The sequence below is a fragment of the Lissotriton helveticus genome, chromosome 5_1, assembly GCF_964261635.1.
Source record: "Lissotriton helveticus chromosome 5_1, aLisHel1.1, whole genome shotgun sequence".
Classification (NCBI taxonomy): Eukaryota; Metazoa; Chordata; class Amphibia; order Caudata; family Salamandridae; genus Lissotriton; species Lissotriton helveticus.
Genome location: NC_136065.1, coordinates 23,584,347 through 23,605,274, shown reverse-complemented (window position 1 = coordinate 23,605,274; position 20,928 = coordinate 23,584,347). Strand labels below are relative to the sequence as shown.

General features: G+C 45.3%; 1 protein-coding gene across 5 annotated transcripts in view; it reads right to left on the bottom strand.

The window, feature by feature from the left end:
• The window catches only part of PHF1 (PHD finger protein 1), an 836,267-nt gene that overhangs the window by 326,263 nt on the left and 489,076 nt on the right, over positions 1 to 20,928 (bottom strand). For all 5 annotated transcript variants that reach the window (XR_013594654.1, XR_013594655.1, XM_078641645.1 and 2 more), the window contains one exon: positions 5,958 to 6,025. Coding sequence is in view for 3 of the 5 variants with exons in the window: in XM_078641645.1 (XP_078497771.1) it covers positions 5,958 to 6,025 (68 nt within the window). In the remaining 2 variants the exon portion in view is untranslated. The remainder of the gene's footprint in view (positions 1 to 5,957; positions 6,026 to 20,928) is intronic.

Sequence of the window (20,928 nt, the reverse complement as noted above, 5' to 3'; positions counted from 1 at the left end):
GTTCAGACTAGCACAGTTTTGGCTAGGAGGTGAGTATGAAAAGCTTTGAGTGCTAGAAAGACTGTGATGGAGCGAGATGCAGAGTAAAATTTTATTCTGACTCGCAATGTTAAACTTCCATAATAATATAACCGTATTAATGAGTTTGTGAATGAAATGTACTAATCAACCTAGTTTAAAAATGCATATACACGACACAAGGGACTAATATATGTGCTCTATGTTGCAAACTGCAGGTTCGTGAAAAATAATAAACTAACCTTGTTTATTGTCTTTGTCAGAATTAAATGCGGCTGAATAAGTAATGGCATGTGCTTATTTATGTGCTTATGTAATGTCTTTTCTGTGGCAAAAGCTCGTGGAGGATCCTGTGGTCTAAAAGAAGAAAGTAAATATAAAATGCTGCTTTGTGTGCTAAAAGCTAGATAAAATAAATTAATGGGTTAATAATTAGCAAAGGGGCTGGGTAACAGAATGGGTCTCACTTCTTTAATTAATTGATGTCTTGTGTTTGTTTAAATAATAGTTTCGGAAGAGAGGCCTAAGGCCTGAAAAGAAATGGCAGTGGTCGTGAAACTTGTCCAGAGTGGAGCCTTGTATTTGCACAGCGGTGGAAACTTTTACCGCGTTGTCGATTTTGACAAGAAAATGCAGACTATTAACTGTGCAGAACGTGTTCTCAGTGAAGATGGCTCAAGGGCAGGAAGTCAGGCGACATTGCCAATGTTAGGAAGTCGAGGACTGTATTTTGAAAGAAATGTTTCTCTTTTGAGGAAGCCAAAAGTCGCGTGAGTGAAAGGACAATGGAGTTTTAGAAAAGCTCAACTTTGGATTGAAAATGGTGATGACATCACATGAACTAACATAAGTCAACCAATGGGAACTCTGGATGGTGAAGAACTGTGTATTATTTTGAAAAGATTAGCTAGTCAGAAAGGTATAAAACTTGGCCCCATGGGCAGGAGGGTGCTCCTCACTTTCCGGGTCCCGAATGACGTGACATGCTGTCGGACTTCTTGCTCACGTAAGGAGAGCAGATATAATTGATTTTTCCTTTCTAGGTAAAGTGAGAGTAGTCAGGGAAATAGCTTTAGGGAATGGAAACTGTTATACATTAATATTCATGTTTTCTGAATATGCTTTGAATTGCCAGTCTAATGCGCTTTTCCTCAATAAAGCTGCTAATATCTTAAAATAAAGATTAATTCAAAAATGCTCTTTCTTGAATAAAATAGTTAATAAATAAGATTTTTGAAACGACAAGCTGGTCTTGTTTATTCATGATCTTGTTACTATCAGTTGATCCATTTACCTTGGTGACTTAATTAAATGATAAATGTTTTAAAACCATGGTAAAGAACGTTATACTGCAGTTGTATATACATGTGTAAATAGTTAGGGATTAGATTTGATTAATTAGGTCACATGATTCAGTTGCCCAAAATTTGTCTCGTTGGTTTATGGGCCTTGTGAGTGATTTATGATTAATGGTGAGTATCATGGTATTGGGCAGTGTTGTTGAGACAGATTTTCTATAGGGGCGCTGGATCAACTGCTAAAAGCTGTAGATAGTTGATGTGGAGACTTTTGTGCTTATTGCTCTACAGGCCTGTGACTGATTCCACTGACATGCTAAGCACTCTTGTAGGCGGTGCATGTGAAGCCATGCAAGACGCCATCATTACCAGCAGTTGCATGAACACTCTGGCTGGTAAAGCTTGGTTGGGCTGAGACTGTAGAATCATAGCCTGAATATTGCGTATTGGGAGAGGCTAGAGCTTTGACTGTGTTAAGAGTGGCACCTATGTAAGACTGCATCTGTGACTGATGCAGGTGAGAATTTTTAGCAGTGCTATTACAGACTATCATAGTGATTGTAACCCTACATGTTGATCTTGTATATTTCTGCACTTTAAACCTTTGGTTTGTTTATCACTGTATACCATGTAAAGCGCTCGGATACCTTCACAGGTCAAGTTCGTGCTCTATAAAACACAAAAATAAAAATAAGAAAATAAAAAAATACAAAATTGATGGTGAACCCCAGTTGATGAAGTAGCTCTATTGTGATCTGTGTGCATTGTAGACAGTTCTGGTGAGAGCTGGCTTTGATAAGCCAGTCATCTAGATTGGGGAAGACTTGAATCTGCTGTCTTCTCAGATGAGCTGCGACTTCTGCTAGGCATTTGGTAAACACTCCGGGAGCAGTGGTAACTCCAAATAGTAGTACTTTAAATTGGTAATGCTGACCCGCTATCACGAATCTGAGATATTTGCAATGAGCGGGGTGCATTGGAATATGAAAATATGCGTCCTTTAAGTCTAGAGTAGACAAAGTCGCCCTGATGTAAAAGTAGGAGCACTTGTTGAAGAGTCACCATGTGAACATGTTCTGACAGTATGTAGAGGTGCAGTTCTCTAAGGCCCAAAATAGGACTTTACGATCTGCTCTTTTGGGGAGTTAGAAAATACAGGGAGTAAACACCTGACCCTTGATATTGTAATGGTACCGGCTCTATGGCTCCTTTTAACAGGAGAGACTGGTGTCCTGTTTGAGGAGGTGCACATGTTCTGGTCACAGTTTGTGAGAATAAGGTGGAATATTTGGAGGACTGGTGGTAAGCTCCAGGTAATAACCACATTGGATAATTCCTAACACCCATTTGTCTGTTGTTATAGATTGCCAAATTGGGGAGGAATTGTAGAAGACGTGTTCAGACAGGTGTTAGATGATCGAGGGGAAGTGTAGGTAAGTCACTGCTGGTTAGAGGAAGGGGAGTTGCGGGATGTGGAACCCTTTCCTCTACCCATGATGTTGTTTCCTCTATATCCACCTCTAAAGAAACCTCTTGTAGAGGAAGGTTGATTGTTGCCTTTATCGGGGGAAACATTAGTGTCTGAAGATTTGGTCTTAGACCCCCCACGATAAAAGGAGCGACAAAAGGTACCCCGGTTAGGAGACTGTAGAGTCCCATAGACTTAGCTACTTCAGTCTCTTTTTTCATTTTTTCTAATGTCTGATCAACTTCAGGCCTGAAAAGATGCTCTTTAGCAAACCAAGTGTTTAAGATGAATTGGTGGACTTCATGTTTGTAAATGGAAATCCTTAACTAGGCGTGTCTCCTGAGTAACACACTAGTGGTAACCTCTCAAGCTGCAGTGTCGGCATCATCTGAGGCAAATCTAATAGAAGAGTTGGCGATGAGCTTTCCTTCTTGTACAAAATCGTGTGCTTTAGCTTTGTGCTAATCAGGGAGATATTGGAGCAATTGCTCATTTCGTCCCAGTGTGCTCTATTATACCTGGCTAAGAGGGCCTGGGTGTTGGCAATGCACCAAAGATTAGCCGCCATTATCCCCCTAGGTTTGTGAATTAGCCTGTTTAAGGGCATTAGAGACCACAAGTGAGTCAAGGGGTAACTGTCCTTAATAAAGACTGGATCAGATGGAGCAGGCTTATACTTTTTATCTAATCTGGGAGTCAGAATGCGAGCACAAACAGGTTCTTTGAAGATGTCATCAGTATGTCTCATCATGCCTTTGAGCATAGGGGGAGTCTGATTAGATCTGTGTACACTACAAGTTTCAAACAAGAAATCATCTTCTAGTGATTCTTGTGTAGTTGTACCCCGTGATATTGTGCACCTCTAGCAAGCAACTCTAAGTATCCTATATTGTCGTCAGGAGGGGAAGGCTTTGCAGGGTAATGGTATGGGTCAGTATCTGTAGGTGGGTCAATAGTGTAATCTAAAGCTAATTGACTATCTTCATCATCTCCATCATCATCATGCTGTGAGGGTGGAGAATTGTGTGGTGTGATAAGGGGAACGCGGTGAAGAGGAGGAGAAGAAGGGTTAGTACCAATATGTTTCCTCTTTAAAGGAATCTTATATTGTATGTCCTCTGACTCAGGTTTGCGTTTGTGAGGCAGTTTGGAAAGAAGATGTCCTGTTTCAGGGTTGAAGTAAAGTTACTTTTGTTTCAGATCAGATTTGGGGGGGTGGTAAGTCGAAAACTGGATCCTGCAGCTTCGAAGGGGCATTTTTCGGTTTTGGCGCTGAGGACTTCAGGCTCTGAAGCAGTCTTCAGTTTTGAAATTGAAGGTTTCGGCTCTGTGTCAGACTTTGGCCAACTCAATCCTGAGCCAGAATGCTTGACAATGAGTTTTGGTGCTAAGCCGGGAGGCGGGGTGTCAGAAACATCGTCTCAGTGCTGACCTTGCCTCGGAGGCGGAACCAAAGCCTTTTTCTTCATTTGAGTTGGATTCGGGGCAAGGGGTGTTCAGTACTCACAGGACCTTGATCCTGTGGTATGTCCTCTTCTATCTTGGAGTCAGATCAAGGAATCGATTAGGGCTGCTCTTCCTGTTCTACTTCGGCCCCTTGTGCATCGAATTCTTCTTGCTTGGCTCCTTCACTGAAGATGTCCAGCCTGTATTCGATGTTCTGGCTTTGCATTTCACGACGTCGAGTCCGACAACCGCAGAGAGTTTTCTTGGATCGGAAGGATCTGCAGGCATTGCAGACTTGGTGCAAGTCGATGCGCAGATATTTTGCATCGTACCGAGAGCAGAATTTGAATGGAGTCCGTTCCATCGACTGCGAGGTGGACCAACGTGGTTAGGCCCAACAGCCTTTTATGAGTTTTCTGATCCAAACTGAAATTTTCTTTGACCTATGCGATACGCGGAGAAGTGGGATACGCCTACAAAACACTACCTATGCGGGTATAGTGGATTGCGCACTGAGGGGAACCCGAAGAACTGTTTCGAACACATGCGCAGCAATTCACATCCGAACCAGATGGCAGGAAAAAAACAATCTAACAATGGAGTAGATGCCCATGCGTACTATCAAGAAAGGAGGAGTCACCTTATCTCGTGACTGGAAAGAATTCTTCTAAGAAAAACAACTTGCAAGCATCCGGACCCAAAACTAGATGGCAGGAGTATGCAAAGTATGTGATCTACAGCTCACATGCCTCGAACAGATGTTTTCATTGTTAGAAGACTTAATAAACTGTGCAGTGGCTCAAAAAAGGAGTGCACCAAAACAAAAACAGAACTAAATTCAAGTCCTACTTTGGCATCACAACAGCTTTTTTTGGGACACCTGGGAGGACTTGAGGCACTGAACCTCAAAGAGCGTGGGAGTTGCATCCCCGGAAGCAGCTGGCATTCACAGACCTGAGGGCTAAGTTAGCAGAAGAAAATACCCTCTTTTGAAAAATCTCTTAAAATTTTACAGTTCATCCGACTTGTAAACACCTGCACCACCAAGCTTTCAGGGGGGGGTGCGTGAGAAGAATGCAGGGTCACCCCGGGCAGGGCAGTAGCATCTTGCAATCTAGCAACTGACTGAGGGCCTATGCAAGGTTTGGTCCAAGCACTCAAAAGGGTATCTATAAGTACTTCAAGGAAGGCCAGGAGGGGCTCTGTGCATGTTTGCCCCGGCTGGAGCGCTTTCATCAAAGCATCTGTCTTGACCTCCAAGGTGGAGAGCTGGAGGTAAAGAACTTTGGCTCCCACATGTATGACCATTACATAAGAAATGCTCTAATTAGTAGCAGGACCAGGAGTTAAGAGGAGGACTATCTCATGGGACATATCAAGACCACTGGCCACTTGAAGAACATCATAATTCTCTTTGGGGTACGGTTGCCCAATTTTGTCCCCTGCATCCTTATTATTATTGTCTGAATTCTTGCCAAATAAGGAATATAACATATGTGTCCTTCCTTGTGGGGCTGTCAAGTCCAGAGTAAGAGGTGGCACTTCAGAGGAAGCCAAGCACAGCTTCAGTTATGGTTGCAGCGGCGCCAACTCAGAGTTAGAAAGCAACATGAGTACCTCGTCCTCTGGCTTCAGCAACCTATGCTTTCCCCCAAAAGGAGCAGTTTGTTTCTATGGACTAGAGCAGCTGTGAGGTGAAGATTATTGGTACCGGTAATGATCTTTACCTGTCTTTGCGGCTGTTGAGAACATTCAGGAGCTGACTATAACGTTCCACTCGAGGAGTGTCTGAGAGCTGCAAGAAAGCACAGAGAAGCACAGTGTGAAAACAGGAAGTAACTACAGAACATGCCCATTTGAATAACTGGACTAGAACTCCATGGCACAACAAAACAATAAAATGAACAATTTTAGGTATTTTTGAATGTTGAAATAAATTATCTTGGTTAAATCATCTCTTGGTAGCACAGGTTGAGCCTATCCCTTTGGAGGAGCATTTGTCTTCAAATAGTTTTTTCGAAAAGAGTTCTATAAAAATAACCTATTATGCTTCGAATACCAATAAAGTTACCCTTGGTGGCGGAATGAAGTTTACTTGTTGTTCACTAGATCAAACCTGTTGACTTGATCTAGCTCCAACAGAATCTTCCTTCTACATAGGTCATAGAGGGTTACTATTTTCACATTTTAATTAGCCGACCACAAACCTTTCAAAATGCATGTTAGTTGGAGGGGCCCACTTTAGAAAGCAAGATCAATTTATATACTCCGCTACAGATAACTGACTGACAAAGGTAGGTACAATTAAGAGATGCCATTTCACTTCTCAGTGTGTTAAGTTTCTTAAAGATCTGAGAAAACCTTGTCCTAGCAAGACAGTTCATTATCACAGGGCAGAGCTGGTCACAGAGCAAGGAAAATATGTATTGAAGAGATTCTCCTACATTCACAATGCATATCCATTTATTCCATAAAAATATCTCTGATGGTGAGGACAGCTAAGCCTCTACTAGTTATCATGCCATCTGGTGTCTTCCTCATTTAAATGCCAGGCTTCTCAAGGAAGCTTCAGTGCGGACCAGGATTGTTTTCAATATTATCGAGTGTCTGTGTTAACATTAACTACTGGGGTTCCTTGGCTGGCAGTAGGGATTAATTCAAGCAAGTGAATTTATGAATGATCCAATGCTGGAGAACAAAAAGTTAATCATCTTTAATCCTTCTCTTCCAGGCCAATCTCCATCAAAGGTCTAAGCACTGAATAGTCAATCAATCAATCAATCTGGATTTGTGGAACGAGGCTAATCACCTGGGAGGGTATCCAGGTGCCGGGTCTTGCTGCGATCAGTCCCTTTCTGAATTCTGTAAGAGAGGATGCTGTTCGGAGGAGAAGGTCGTCCCAGGTTTCGGTGGCGAGGTAGGAGGAGCGTCCTCTGCTGTGGCTTCAATGAATGCGGGGAATGTGGGCGAGGGAGGTGTATGGCAGGTTGGTGGTTGATGCATGCTGAGGTATCAGCATCTTGAATTTGCATCTCTTCTGGACGGGGAGCCAGTGGAGGTTCCTGAAGTAGGGGGGTGATGCGGGTCCGTTTAGAAAGGTTGAGGATGAGTCTGGCAGCTGGGTTCTGTATAGTATGGAGTGCCATCAGGAGTTGGTTGGTGATTCCTGCACAGAAGGTGACCAGGGCTTTGGTGGCAGTTTTCTTGGTGTTGACAGGGAGCCATCTCAAGACCTTTTGGAGCATGCGAAGGGTGTGGAAACTAATGGAGAGCTGAGCCTCAGGCCCAGCTATCCCCAGCTGCACCACTTCTTCATCCAGTCTTTCGGAGTACTTTCTCTCATATTTTTATTGCTATCATTTTCCTTTCCTCCCATTTTTGAGTGCTTTCTCATGCTTTTCTCTCGTTTTTTTACTGCTTCCTGCTCCTTGCCTCCATTTTTCTGAGTGCTTTCTCCTGCTTTTACCACATTTTTTACTGCTCTCGTTCCATTCCCCCAGTTTTTCCTGTCTTTCCCTCGTTTTCACTGCTTCTCCCTGTTTTTTTCCTGATTTGCAGCTTCTGCCTGCTGCCCATTTTCCTGCTTGCTGCCTAGCTCCGCCCGCTTCCCAAGACTCCTCCCCTTCCAGGAACTACAGAATGGAGGCCGCAGCGAGACTCCATTGAGCAGGTCTCAGGCCCAGCTCTACCCTGCTGCTGTTGCACCGCTCTTCTTCCTCGTTTTTCTGAGTGCTTTCTCCTGCTTTTGCCTCATTTTTTTATTGCTTTCTCTTCAAAGTAGCTAGCAACTCCAGTGCCTTGAGACCCTAATGGGTGATTTGCTGCGCTTTATAAATCCTGATTGATTGACTGTAGGTGACTGCATTAATCTGGTGTCCAACCCACGCCTGGGGATCCCGGAGTACTTTAAAATTATACATGCATGTAAATTCAACATAGCACAATACTACATTATAAACATGTTCAGATCCTAAAAAAAAAAAAAAGTTACCAGATTTCTTTACATTTTAATACAAAACCAATTACATAAAAATCAGTCACTGATAGAAAAGTGACAATAGAACATCTTTCACAAACATTTTTGAAAAGGAAAAGGAAAGTGTGACACTGTTAGCCAATAGGCTACAATGCAATGCACAGGAGAGAAAAACTAGCACCGTGCCTTTAAGAACCACCTCCAATACACCCTACATCCCATCATGCCTTACAGGTGACAGGTTGTTCTTTTACAAAACTTAGAGAACTCTGGGTGAACAATGGTGGAGTGCTGTAGAAGCCCATGTCCAGGGAGGTGGGAGGACTGCTTATGATTTTGATGAGGATTCCCCTGGAAGAGAACTAAGATTACAGGTGAGTAGGAAAATGCTACTTACCAGCATGCATCTGTTCTTGGCATGTAGGGCTGCCGACATTCATATATTAGCATAGATCGCCACCTAGTGTTGGGTCCAGATGTTTGCACCTTGTTGTCCTGGAAGAGTCTTCGAAGTATCACAAGATAGGTGACTCCTCCCCTGGACTACAGTGCGCATGGCCATTGTCTCCATCATCAGATTGTTTTTCGCCATTGTGGCAAAGATGGAGTATAGAAAAGTAAGAAATGACCATGTAAATGTATGTAGGAAGATTACTGCAGCTGTGACGGGCACCGGGGAAGAGGGTGGGCGATATGAATGTCAGCAGCCCTACATGCCAAGCACAGATGCATACTGGTAAGCAGCATTTTCCATTCGAGGCATGTGGGCTGCTGAATTCATATCTTAGCATAGACTGTATAGCAGTATCGCCTCGAGCGGTGGTCACCCATACCAGCTGCAGCAGTTTGAAAAAGAGTTTTAAGGACAGCCTGGCCTACATCAGCTTGCTGCTTTGTTTGCACATCTACATAGTAGTGTTTAGTGAAAGTGTGTATGGTAGACCATGTAGCTGCCCTACATATATCTTCTAGGGCAATATTTCCTAGGTAAGCCATGGATGCCCCCATTTTACGTGTAGAGTGGGCTTTTGGGGGAACTGTTATTTCGAGTGCGCTTAGCTTTTTGATACCATATTTGAATGCATTTAACTATCCATCTGGCTATTCCTGATTTTGAACTTGGATTACCCTTATGTTGAGAGGAAAACGCAACAAATAGTTGTTTTGTTTTTCTGAATGATTTAGTCCTGTCAATATTATATAGCAGAGCTCTTCTTACATCTAGTGTGTGTAGAGTTCTTTCAGCCGCTGACTGCGGGTTTTGGAAGAAAACTGGCAATTCTATTGACTGATTGATATGGAAAGTTGATATAACTTTTGGCATGAATTTCGGGTTAGTACAAAGTACTACTTTATTGCTGTGTATTTGCATGAAAGGTTACTGAATGGCTAGCGCCTGTAGCTCACCTACTCTCCTAAGGGAGGTAATGGCAATCAAAAATGCCACTTTCCATGTTAAGAATTGTAATTCACATGAATGGAGTGGCTCGAAGGGTGGTCCCATAAGTCTGGTAAGTACTATGTTTAAGTTCCAGACTGGTGAAGGTGGATGCTTTGGAGGGATTATTCTTTTAAGCCCTTCCATAAAAGCTTTGATAGGTGGTATTCTGAACTGGGACATATGTTGTCTGTTTTGGAGATATGCTGCTATAGCAGCTAGATGTAGTCTTATGGAAGAGTATGCCAGATTGCATCGTTGGAGATGTAGCAGGTAACAGATAATGTTTTGGATGGGTGCATCTAATGGATTGATTTGGTTATTATTACAATAAATTACAAATCTTTTCCATTTAGCTGCGTAACATGCTCTAGTAGTTGGGCGCCTTGCCTCTTTGATAATGTTCATGCAGGCTGGAGGCAAGTTAAGATATCCAAACTCTAAGACCTCAGGAGCCAGATCGCTAGGTTCGTCGGATTGTGATCTGGGTGCCTGATTTCTCCACGGTTCTGAGTTAATAGATGTGACGAGAGGCGCAGTCTTTGATGGGGAACTACTGAGAGTTCTAGGAGCGTTGTGTACCATGGTTGTCTCGCCCATGTGGGAGCAACCAGGTTCATTGTGTGTGACTATTGGCGTAGTTTGCGTGCCACCAGCGGAATCAGTGGAGCTTGTGGAAAAGGGTACGCAAATCTGCCTGACCAGTTCATCCATATCGCATTGCCCTGTGACAACGGATGTGGGAACCTGGTGGCAAAGTACTGGCATTTTGAGTTTTCTTTTGTGGCAAACCGATCTATCTCTGGATGCCCCCATTCTTGGAAGAATGGTTGGAGAACTCAAGGGTGAATTTCCCATTCGTGTATCAGTTGGCTGTGTCTGCTTAGCAGGTCTGCTATTTGATTGTCTTTTCCTGGCAGGTGTTCTGCGAGGAGAAAAATGTTTTTGGGAATTGCCCACCTCTATATGCTCTGTGCTAGGTGAGACAGCTGCAGAGAGTGTGTCCCTCCTTGTTTCTGGATGTAGTACATGGCTGTCATGTTGTCCGTCCGGATTAACACAGCCTTGTTGTGCAAGTATTTCTGGAATGCTTTCAGTGCTAGAAATACTGCTAGCAATTCTAAGTGGTTGATATGCAGTGTCTTTTGTTTGATTGTCCAGAGCCCTTGGACTGTGTATTGAAGTAGGTGGGCTCCCCAACCTGTCAGTGATGCGTCCGCTGTTAATACTACTTGTGGAACCGGCTCTTGGAACAGTCGCCCCTTGGAAAGGTTTTGTGGGTTCCACCACTGCAGAGAGTTGTAAGCGCGGCTGTCTACCAGCACTAGGTCTTTTAGTTGTCCTTGAGCTTAGTTCCACTGCCGTGCTAGGCATTCTTGCAATTGCCGCATTTGAAGTTGGGCATGAGGGACAATGAATATGCAGGAGGCCATCATGCCTAGGAGCTGCATAAACACTCGAGCTGGCAGAGAGTGTTGTGGCTGAAACTTTTGAATGAGAGTCTGCATGTTGGCTATCCTGGCTGGATTTGGATATGCCTTTGCTACTGATGTATCTATTGTTGCTCCCAGATATTGCTGTATGTGGGATGGCTGTAGATGTGATTTTGGGTAATTTATGGAAAAACCCAGACTGTGCAGCAGCTGGATTGTGTGAGACGTATGGCTTGCACACTGCGCATATGAGTTGGCCTTTATGAGCCAATCGTCTAGGTATGGAAACACGTGGATGTGTTGCCTTCTGAGGTGTGCTGCCATACTGCTAGGCATTTTGTGAAAACTCTTGGTGCTGTAGTTACCCCGAAGGGGAGAACCTTGAATTGGTAATGTTGACCTTCTATTGTGAACCTGAGATATTTCCTGTGAGCTCGATGTATAGGTATGTGAAAATATGCATCTTTGAGGTCTAATGTAGCAAGGAAGTCGCCTTGCTGGAGTAACAGGAGTACTTGTTGTAGAGAAATCATGTGGAAATGCTCTGAGAGTATGTATTGGTTCAGAGGTCTGAGGTCTAGTAAGGGTCTGAGGGATCCATCTTTTTGGGGAATTAGGAAGTATAGAGTATACTCCTGATCCTTGGTGTTGAAAAGGGACTGGTTCTATGGCTCCCTTTTGTAGCATGGATGTGACTTCTTGTTGTAACAGCGTGATGTGTTCTTTGGACATAGGACGGTGTTTGGGTAGTATGTTGGGCGGAGTAGAAGTGAGTTCCAGGCAGTAACCATACTGGATAATTTGTCTTATTGAACTTTCAATTCCCTGTTGTACAAGACATAGTCTATAACAACAGTCCTGTTCATCTTCAAACTCTCTTTTGCCGATATAAATTCGTTGTCTTGTAATAATTTAGTCTTTTTTTTGGTATCAATACCCTACCTGTGCTATCTGATAACTATACTATTAATCTGTTCAAAGATGGCGTTCGTATATACATATTGCAAGTGCAGCATTTCTGGGTCAGAAGGATGTAACTCGAACCAACTGTCGGTATAAACTCAAAACCCGACCTATCTAAAAATAAGAATAACGTTTAAATACTTTGATATAAATAACAACACGTCCTTTTGCAATAATCGAATCCTGTCGATAATAATATCTTATTTGCGCTACTTAATAGTAGAACTATAAACCTATCCCAAAATGACGCCCGGATTCACAAACCGGAAGTGTAGTATCTGTGTTTCAGAAGGAGAGAACTCGATCTAATTACTTCCGGATCATTAGACGCCGTAAACCCAAACCCCGCGAATTTGCAGCGTCTATTTAAAGCATTGATATCAGCTAACGTTGTTTTTATCTATCGGAGCTGGAGAGACGAGGCAAGACGACCGTGCACTTTGGTTAAATTAACAGAAAAAGGTACGACTGCTATGCTGCAAATACATCACTTCATAAGCTTTATATTTTGTAGTCATGCCCGTAAGGGACCCTGTCTGAAATTGTCACTCGGCAGTTAATTTACTCACAACATTAGTAGTGAGCAGTAAACTGAGTGATAATAAAGACCCGTAATTTCAATAAGTGGTAAACACGAGTGTGCTTGTAACACGCATATCGTAACTAACAGCGTGTTGGGCACACTAACATATATACGATGAAAAATACGGGTGTTGTAGTATACTTCTTTAACCGTATTACTAATGGGAGGAGGACTGAGACTACAAACTACAACTTCCTAAAAAAGTAATCATCATTGCAAACAACACATAGATAGGATATTAAAATGTAACTCTTAAATTACAGACCATTCTAATTATGAGAGTGAGGAATCAAAAGAAACTCGACATGATTACGCACTATGAATATAAATGAGGACCAAAGACTGTATTCTTTCGTCTAAATCAAAGGTCAGTTAATAAATGAAATTTTGGGTAGTATAATTCTTTAATAAATAGCTATGTAGGATAAAATGATACAATCTGAACCTATTTTGTTCAGGACGACTTATTACGAGAACTACACCAAAAAACGCCTTCCTCCGACTCCACAAATCAAGATAAGGAATACTCCCCAAGTGATGTATTTATGATAAATCTGGGGTAAGAGCACTCTTTTTGTCAATATCATAGCCTACTAGACATATAGAGCTCGAGGGGAAAAAAAAGTTCCTAAAATATATGCCCCCCCCCTTTTTTTTCAGGGTTTATTTGTTTGTTTACTCGTGTCAGAGAGAAGTTAATATCTATATATAAAGGAATCCTGATACTTCTGGTTATCACCGAACCTAAGGTGAGATTAAACTGTCTTTTTTCCCTATTGGAACCAAGAGCAACTAATCTAGATGGATCTATGACTACGTGCTTTTAATGAATAGTCCCCAGTCTCCCTTAAATGACATATCAATACATCCTGTGACTGTGTCACACTGCATTTAGATTTTATTAGGTAGGCCTTGCATGAATTTTCTTTTCTTGAATTTAAGAAAAATAACAATGCCCCATACTCAATTGTCCTTGGTGCAATGTGGTGTCTCATAGCAATGTATAAAGTAACTATTAGACTAAGCACTATAGATTAAGTCATGCGTCCTTCTACTAAAGGTTAAGTCACAGGTACATTACACTTTGTTTGCAATTTCAGGTACCCTGCACACACACGCTGAGGAGAGAATAAAACTCTTTCTGATCTGATCCTGAGGAAGGTGGTCTTAACCCACCGAAACGCGCGTAGACCTGGCGTGGAAAATACACAAACAACATCTGTGTTACCTCAACCTTAGGAATAGTTTTTGTTGGGATTGGAATAAGTGTGAAGATGTATGAATGAGTAAGTGTGTTTGTTGGTTGATGTGTGATAGACAGGGTTCTGTTTTGTATTGCAAAAACACTTGGATTTTAAATACACTGTAAAGATCATGGTATGTCTCACTGTATTTTAAAATTGATTGAATTAGAACTAATATCTATGAATTTGATGTATACATAAGAAATGATCTAAAAAAAGAAAAATATATTTTTGATATATTACAGAAAAAGAAAAACCAATAAAATATATAAAATGAAAGTACTAACTTTGTTGTACCTATATTAATAAGAAGGCTAACTGATTAATCTGATGAGCTTTGCCACATAAGAAAGTATGTATTGACCACGGGGGAATCTTAGTATGTTCTCTTTGATGTTGTCCTCTCTTTTCCCTGGTCATTAAATTAATCATAGAGGGGGTCCCATAATTCATGCGATTTAACTTGTCTCACCCACCTGTCTGTGGTAATGGCGTTCCAGACTGGTAGGAATTGTTTTATTCTGCCTCCGACCGGTGTTGAGTGGTCTGGAGGGAGTGTGATGAAGTCACTGTTTAGTGGCGGTGGAGGCTCTGGTATTGTTGCCGCAACGTCCCCTGCCTTTATTATTGTTGCCTCTATAACCTCCTCTGTTTGAGCCTTTATTAAAGGAGCTCTGTGTGTTACTTTTGAATGTTGAGGAAGTTTGTGATGAGTTGCCTTTCCCTGAGCCTCTGAAGGAGGAGCGACAAAAGGAACTTCTGGTTTGTTGAAACTGAAGTGCGCCCATAGACTTAGCAGTTTCAGTATCTTTTTTCATTTTGTCTAGGATGGTATCTACTGCAGGCCCAAACAGGCCTAACTGGTTGGTTGAGGATGGTGGATTGCACCTCGTTCTTAAAACCAGAGATGTGTAGCCACGTATGCCTGCGTAGTAATACGCTAGTATTAATGGACCTGGCTGCTGTATCAGCCGCTTCAAGTGCACATTTAATGGAAGCATTAGTTATATATTTGCCTTCCTGTATGAGGTTGATAGCCTTAGCTTTAAAAGGTTCTGACAGGTGTTGCACTAAACGTTCAAGTTGGTCGTAATGTGCTCTATCATAGCGTGCTAATAGAGCTTGTGTGTTTGCAATCCTCCAGGAATTTGAAGCCTGTGAAGCCTGTGAGGCCACTCTTTTACCAGAGGCTTCTAATATCTTAGACTCTTTGTCAGGAGGGGGAGCATCTCCTGTTGTTTGTGAGTTAGCTCTCTTTCGAGCGTTTGCTACAACTAGTGAGTCTAATGGCAACTGAGACTTTATATAAGTAGGGTCTGTAGGGGCTGCTTTATACTTTTTGTCAATTCTGGGATTGAGTACACGCGCTCTGGCTGGGTCTTTGAATATGTCTGGTGCGTGTTTTAGTACCCCTTTTAGCATAGGAAGTGTCCTTACACTCTTTTCTGTAGTGGGAAAGGTGTCGAATAGAATATCTTCTTCTATTGGGTCAGTGTGCATGTCTACACCATGGTATTTTGCTGCCCTATCTAGTAATTGGTTAAAAACAATGGTGTTGTCAGTAGGCGGCAGCTTTGTAGGGTATGGGGAGGTGTCAGGGATGGGTTGTGGTTCATATGGATCATTCTGGTCATCCCATGTGTCATCCTGTGCATCATGATCCTCTGGTGCCCCAAAATTATACTAAGGATCTTCCCCCATGTTGTCTGGCTCATTATAGTCTGAATGTGTAGGAGAGTAAGGCACAAAAGGCATGTTAGGAAAGAAAGGAGGAGGAGTAAAAGGCCTTGAGGGAGATGTTCCGAAGTCTTTTCTCTTTGGAGGAACAGGGAAAGGAGTGTCCGTGTCCAATGGTCTCTTTTTCCGGTGGTAAACTGTAACGTGTCCTGTTTCAGGGTCTATATACAGTTTAGGTTGTTCCTCGCTCACTGGATCAGGATGGAAGAGTTCTTCCTCAACTGTCCGTGGCTTTGGCGCTGATGGTTTTGCCTTAGTCACTTGTTTGTGAGTCTTTGGCTCGAGGGCCTTTGGCTATGGAGCTTTTTTCGGCTCAACTGTTGTTTTCGGGTCGGCGACCTTTTTTGGTTCGACAACTGTTTCCTTCGACGTCTTTTGGTGGTTTTACTGTCTTTTTTGGTTCGACGACCTTCTTTGGTCCGACGACCTTTTGCAGGATCGACCGGTGTCTTTGGTTCGATAGCCTTTGATGGTTTGGCGTGTTTTTTGTGCTTGTCGACCTTTTTCGGCTCGGTGTTCTTGGTCGAGTCGACCGCTTTTTTTGGCTCGACGGGCTTTTTAGTGTGATCTTGTTTTTGTAGATCTACACTCTTTCTAGGCTCGACAGCCTTTTTCGGGTCGACTGACCCTTTTGGATCGACGACCCTCTTCGGTTCGAGGCTCTTCTTTGGCTCGATTGCTTTCGGGTTGACAACCTTCCTCGGTTCGACGACCTTTTTCGGTTCGACGCCCTTTATGGGAAGAGTGTTGCTCCGTCCTGGGCTATCAGAAGGCCGTGGTTTGGGCTTCGGAGCCGAGCCAGAAGGCGGGGTCTCTGAAGGAGTTTGTCGATCTCGGCTAAGGCGTTTAGGCGATGCTTCGACCGGAGCCTTGTCTTTCAGTCTAAGCGGGGTTGGGGGCGTGGTACTCATTGTTTGCCCCGGTGTGATCTGGTCATCGGAGTCCGACTGGTCCTCAACGGTGACGATTTCTAGATTAGAGTCCGCCGCTTCCGGGAGGTCGTGTTCGTCATCGAAGATGTTCTCCGGTTCCGGTGCCTGCCGCTGCATCTCTTGCCGAGCGGCCCGTCGGTTCCGGATTGTCTTCTTCGAACGGAATTGATCACACGCTGGACAATTTTCTTCGTTGTGATAAGCACTTGTTGCATACTGTATGTTTCTCAGTATGTGGGAATTTGGAGTGACATTGTGGGCACCTTTTAAACGGGCTCCTTTCCATCGACAGCAGGCCCACATGGCGTCGAAAAGGCCCAACGGCCCGCGTCGACGACCGGATCGAGATGGAAAGTGTGATCGAGTCAAGAATTACCCAACGAGAACAATACCGTCGAGGTAGAAGGCCTTTTGGCCTTTGAAAGTTATTAAGTTTCGGTTCCGAAGTTGGAGTAGAGGAATAGCATCCAAACCCAATGGCGGAGGAAAACAATCTGATGATGGAGACAATGCGCACTGTAGTCCAGGGGAGGAGTCACCTATCTTGTGATACTTCGAAGACTCTTCCAGGACAACAAGGTGCAAACATCCGGACCCAACACTAGGCGGCGATCTATGCTAAAGATATGAATTCTGCAGCCCACATGCCTCGAACACTTGTCTTTCTCATACAGGAGATCCTCATCGATATTCATAAGCACTGAATAGAATAGCAAGCCCATCCCATAAATAAGCAGACATGAAATAGAAACAGCTCCAACAAGCATCCAAAGAGGTCCTTCAGAGAAGCATGCCCTACTTGAGTATCTGCTCAGGAGGTTGAGTTTAGTCAGCAGCGTCCAGTAAAGATATGAACAGACCTCCAAGTAGCAGCTTTAAAAATCTGTGAAATGGAAACATTTCTAATGAAAGCTATAGTAGCAGCTTTTCCATATGTAGAATGTGCTTTAGGTCCACCAGATAGGGGCTGCCTAGCTATCTGGTATGAGAGAAATATGCAGGAATCTATACATCTAAAAATGGACCATTTTGAAGAAGGTAAGCCTGTTCTTACGTTACCATAATTTATGAAAAGAAAATCTAACTGTTGTATATCTTTAGTCTTGCATCCAGAGAATGGAAAGATTTCTCTGCTGGTGTTGATGGATTAGCAAAGTATGTGGGTAAAGAAATAGTTTGCTTAGTGTGGAAAACTCAAACCATCATAGGAAGAAAACTGGGGAGTGTTGTCGTTAGCACTCCATTATATTGTAATGATTCAGTAGCGCATAGAGTCTGACTCGCACTAACTCTGCATATAGAAGTAAGAACAACTAAGAAAGGTGCCTTCCATGTTGTAAAGAGGCTTTGTGAATGGGTTCTTTCTGTGAGAAAGTGCCCTCTTTCTTGCATTGGTATGCCCCCACTTTTTGCTGAATTGCTAATGTTCTTTGACTGAGTGTGCCCTGGGCTCCTGCCAATCAGGTACCCAGGGCCAATGTTCCTTCCCTAAAACTGCATTGAAGCCTACACCCAATGGCATCTCTGGCCACAGGTCAGCCCCCCGCAAATGGTACCACAGGTAACCAGGGCACTGTGACCAGGGAAGGCCTCTAAGGGAGGCAGCACTTATTGTACCACCCTCAGAGGCCCTGTGCCCTGACACACACACATACTGCCTTTGCAGGCTGGGTGTCTTGGTGCAGAACAAAACAAAGAGTCGACATGGCACACATCACTGTGTGCCATGCCCACAAACCACTCCCCTGGCATACATCAGTCACCACTCTAGCTGGGTGTCGTATGCCAGCGGTGGGGTTACAGGTGCATGAGCCCTGTGCCCCTACAGTGCCCAAGTACATTTCTGGGCCCTGTAAGTGCAGTGTTGCCATTAAGAGTATATGGTGCTGGGATGTTGTCATTACGAACTCCACAGCACCATGATGGCTACACTGAAGACTGAGAATTTAGGTAGCAAACTTCTCAGCACAATAAACCCGCACTGATGCCAGTGTGGGATTTAAAGTCAAATGTACAACAGAGGTCATCTTAGAGATGCCCCTGAAACTCGACCAACTTCTAGTGACCTGACTGAGTGGCTGCGCAGGCTGCCACCACCAGACATGTTTCTGGACCCCTGGGTCGAGAGCTTGCTGCACTCGGTGGCCTGAAACAAGGCACATCCTGGGACGAGGTGCCAAGCCTCCTCCCCAGGATTGGCAGGGTTCACTAAGGAGAAGCTTCAAAGGCATGCCGCCTTTGTGACCCTCTCCTGACCATTTGCTGCTTTCAACAAATGTTCTCCACTGGTTCTACCCCCCACTTTGGGGGAAGAACTGCGGGAAAAACAAGTGAGGAAGAGAGGTGTGCCCACCTCTGCCAACTCCACCCCTAAGGTGGGGGAGGCGAGGTGAAGCACAACCTCGAGTCCATGCTATCTTGAGGATGGGGGACCCAGCCAACCAGGGACAGGCTCCTGCCCCCCTACCACTGGAGAATGGCAGAATTGGGGGTGTACCCACCCCAGGGAAGGGACCCATTGGTCCCTGCCCCTTACCTACCTGTAACACCCCTAAAAGTAGTATTTAGGGGCACCCTGAACCTTCCTTCCTCAGACCCAGCAACAACAAGAAGAGAAGAAGGATGAGAAGCCGTGAAGAGCTAACTAGAGGACGACTCCCACTGACTTGGCCCTCAGCCCCTATAACAAAATTGCCCGAAACCGACCCTGGCAAACAGCTCGGCTGCTCCCAGGGGGGCCAACTGAGCTCTTTGCCAGGGCCAGTTTTGGTTCCCAGTCCGGCCCTGCCTTAACCCGGCCGCAATAGTGCAGCTGAGAGTGCACCTTTGGTGCTACTTTTGTTGCCAACATGCCCAGAGCTAAGCCCTAGGAGCTTTGCTCCCACAACCCCGTGGCCTGCTTGCCAGCAGCCACCAACCGGAGCCCCCCTATCGTCCATAGGATAACATTGGGCCTCAACACTCTGCACCCGGCCGCCCTCGTACCGTTGAGGGTGCAATCACAGTGCATTACTGACCCTGGGGACCCCTGAGTCTAACCCCAGAACCTTAACTACCACAGTTGTTTACTTACCTGCAAACCGATAACCTGTTTTTCTTCCATAGAATAACATTGACAATTCTCTTTCGAAAAAACGACTAAATGTGGAGTTTTGAAAACTTGAAATATTCTTTAAAAATTAAAGGGGGGGCGTGGCCAAGAGGGCAGAATGAAGAGACGTGTCGCTCTCCCGCTCCTGCCGACAGCCAACTTTCAGCACGGGTTTCGGCCGTCCACAGGTCCGTTGACCCCAGCTAAAGAGCGGCCCCGGTCGCGGGGATAGCGTGGCCAGTTAGCGAAGTCGAGGGAAGGCTCGGCGAGAGTAATCTGGGCGAGCGTCCAGCCGAGAGCGCGCCCCTCCCCCACCAAGCTCGGAGTTGAGGCCTGGCGCTCTCCTTTCAGCGGGCGGAGGGCCTGGAGGCGCGAACCAGAGCGGCCTTACCGGTCAGGGGTAGGCCGCGGAGGCACCCCGCACAGCACGTCTCCTGAGGAGCACACGAGGACCCGCGAAGGAGGCCGGCGACGGCGCCATTTTGTGGGCTCCGTAGCGGGCTAAGGTGCCGGAAGCGCGGTCGAGGGCCGGGCGGAGGTGCTTGGGCCCTCCCGCGGGACGTTACTGCAGGGAAGAGCTCTTTTACTGCTGAGACTGCTGGCGTACCACAGGTGAGGAGAGTCGCTTGGTCGGCGGTGGCCGGGGGACCTGAACGCGGCCCACGGAAGCTGCTCCATAGTGGAAGCCAGGGGCGGAGAGCGGACGCGAGGCCGGGGGCAGACGGTGCAAGTCGGCAGTGGGCCATAGGGGGCTGTAGGTGGTGATCGGCTCCCAGGTGAAGAATGCAACAGACCGGTGGGACACTGGGGGACTGAGAGGGCTTCAGCAACGGTGAGGCAGAGGGAGGACTCTGGGCCCGGAGAAGTTGCCCACAGCACGGTGAGAGCCGCAACCGGGCAGGAGTTGGGGTCGATGTCCCCGGAAAGTTGCCTGCCGCCGGTCGGTGTGGACCCGCCTTCCTAGCTAGCGGTAGCTGCGCGCAGAGACTGGGAGACAAGGTGCCGGTGGCCAGCGTCGATGGGAGATTCCTGGCTGGTTGGAGAAGACAGAGGGCTACCGGAGGCGGCGCCTTAGAACCCTGGACTGAGCTCAGTGAGGCAGCACGCGGAGACTATTGCACGCGGCTGGCCTATGGTGTGAGGAGGCTATGAGCCCGGCGCAACGCAGGCAGAAGGCGGAGACCCAGGCCGACGCGGAAGTGGGCGGGAGGCCCGAATTTGGTGAGGAGGCGGCCGGGCGCCGCGCCACCGGCGGATGCAGACGGACGAAAGGTCCGGCCCTGGGGTACCTTCAGACGCCA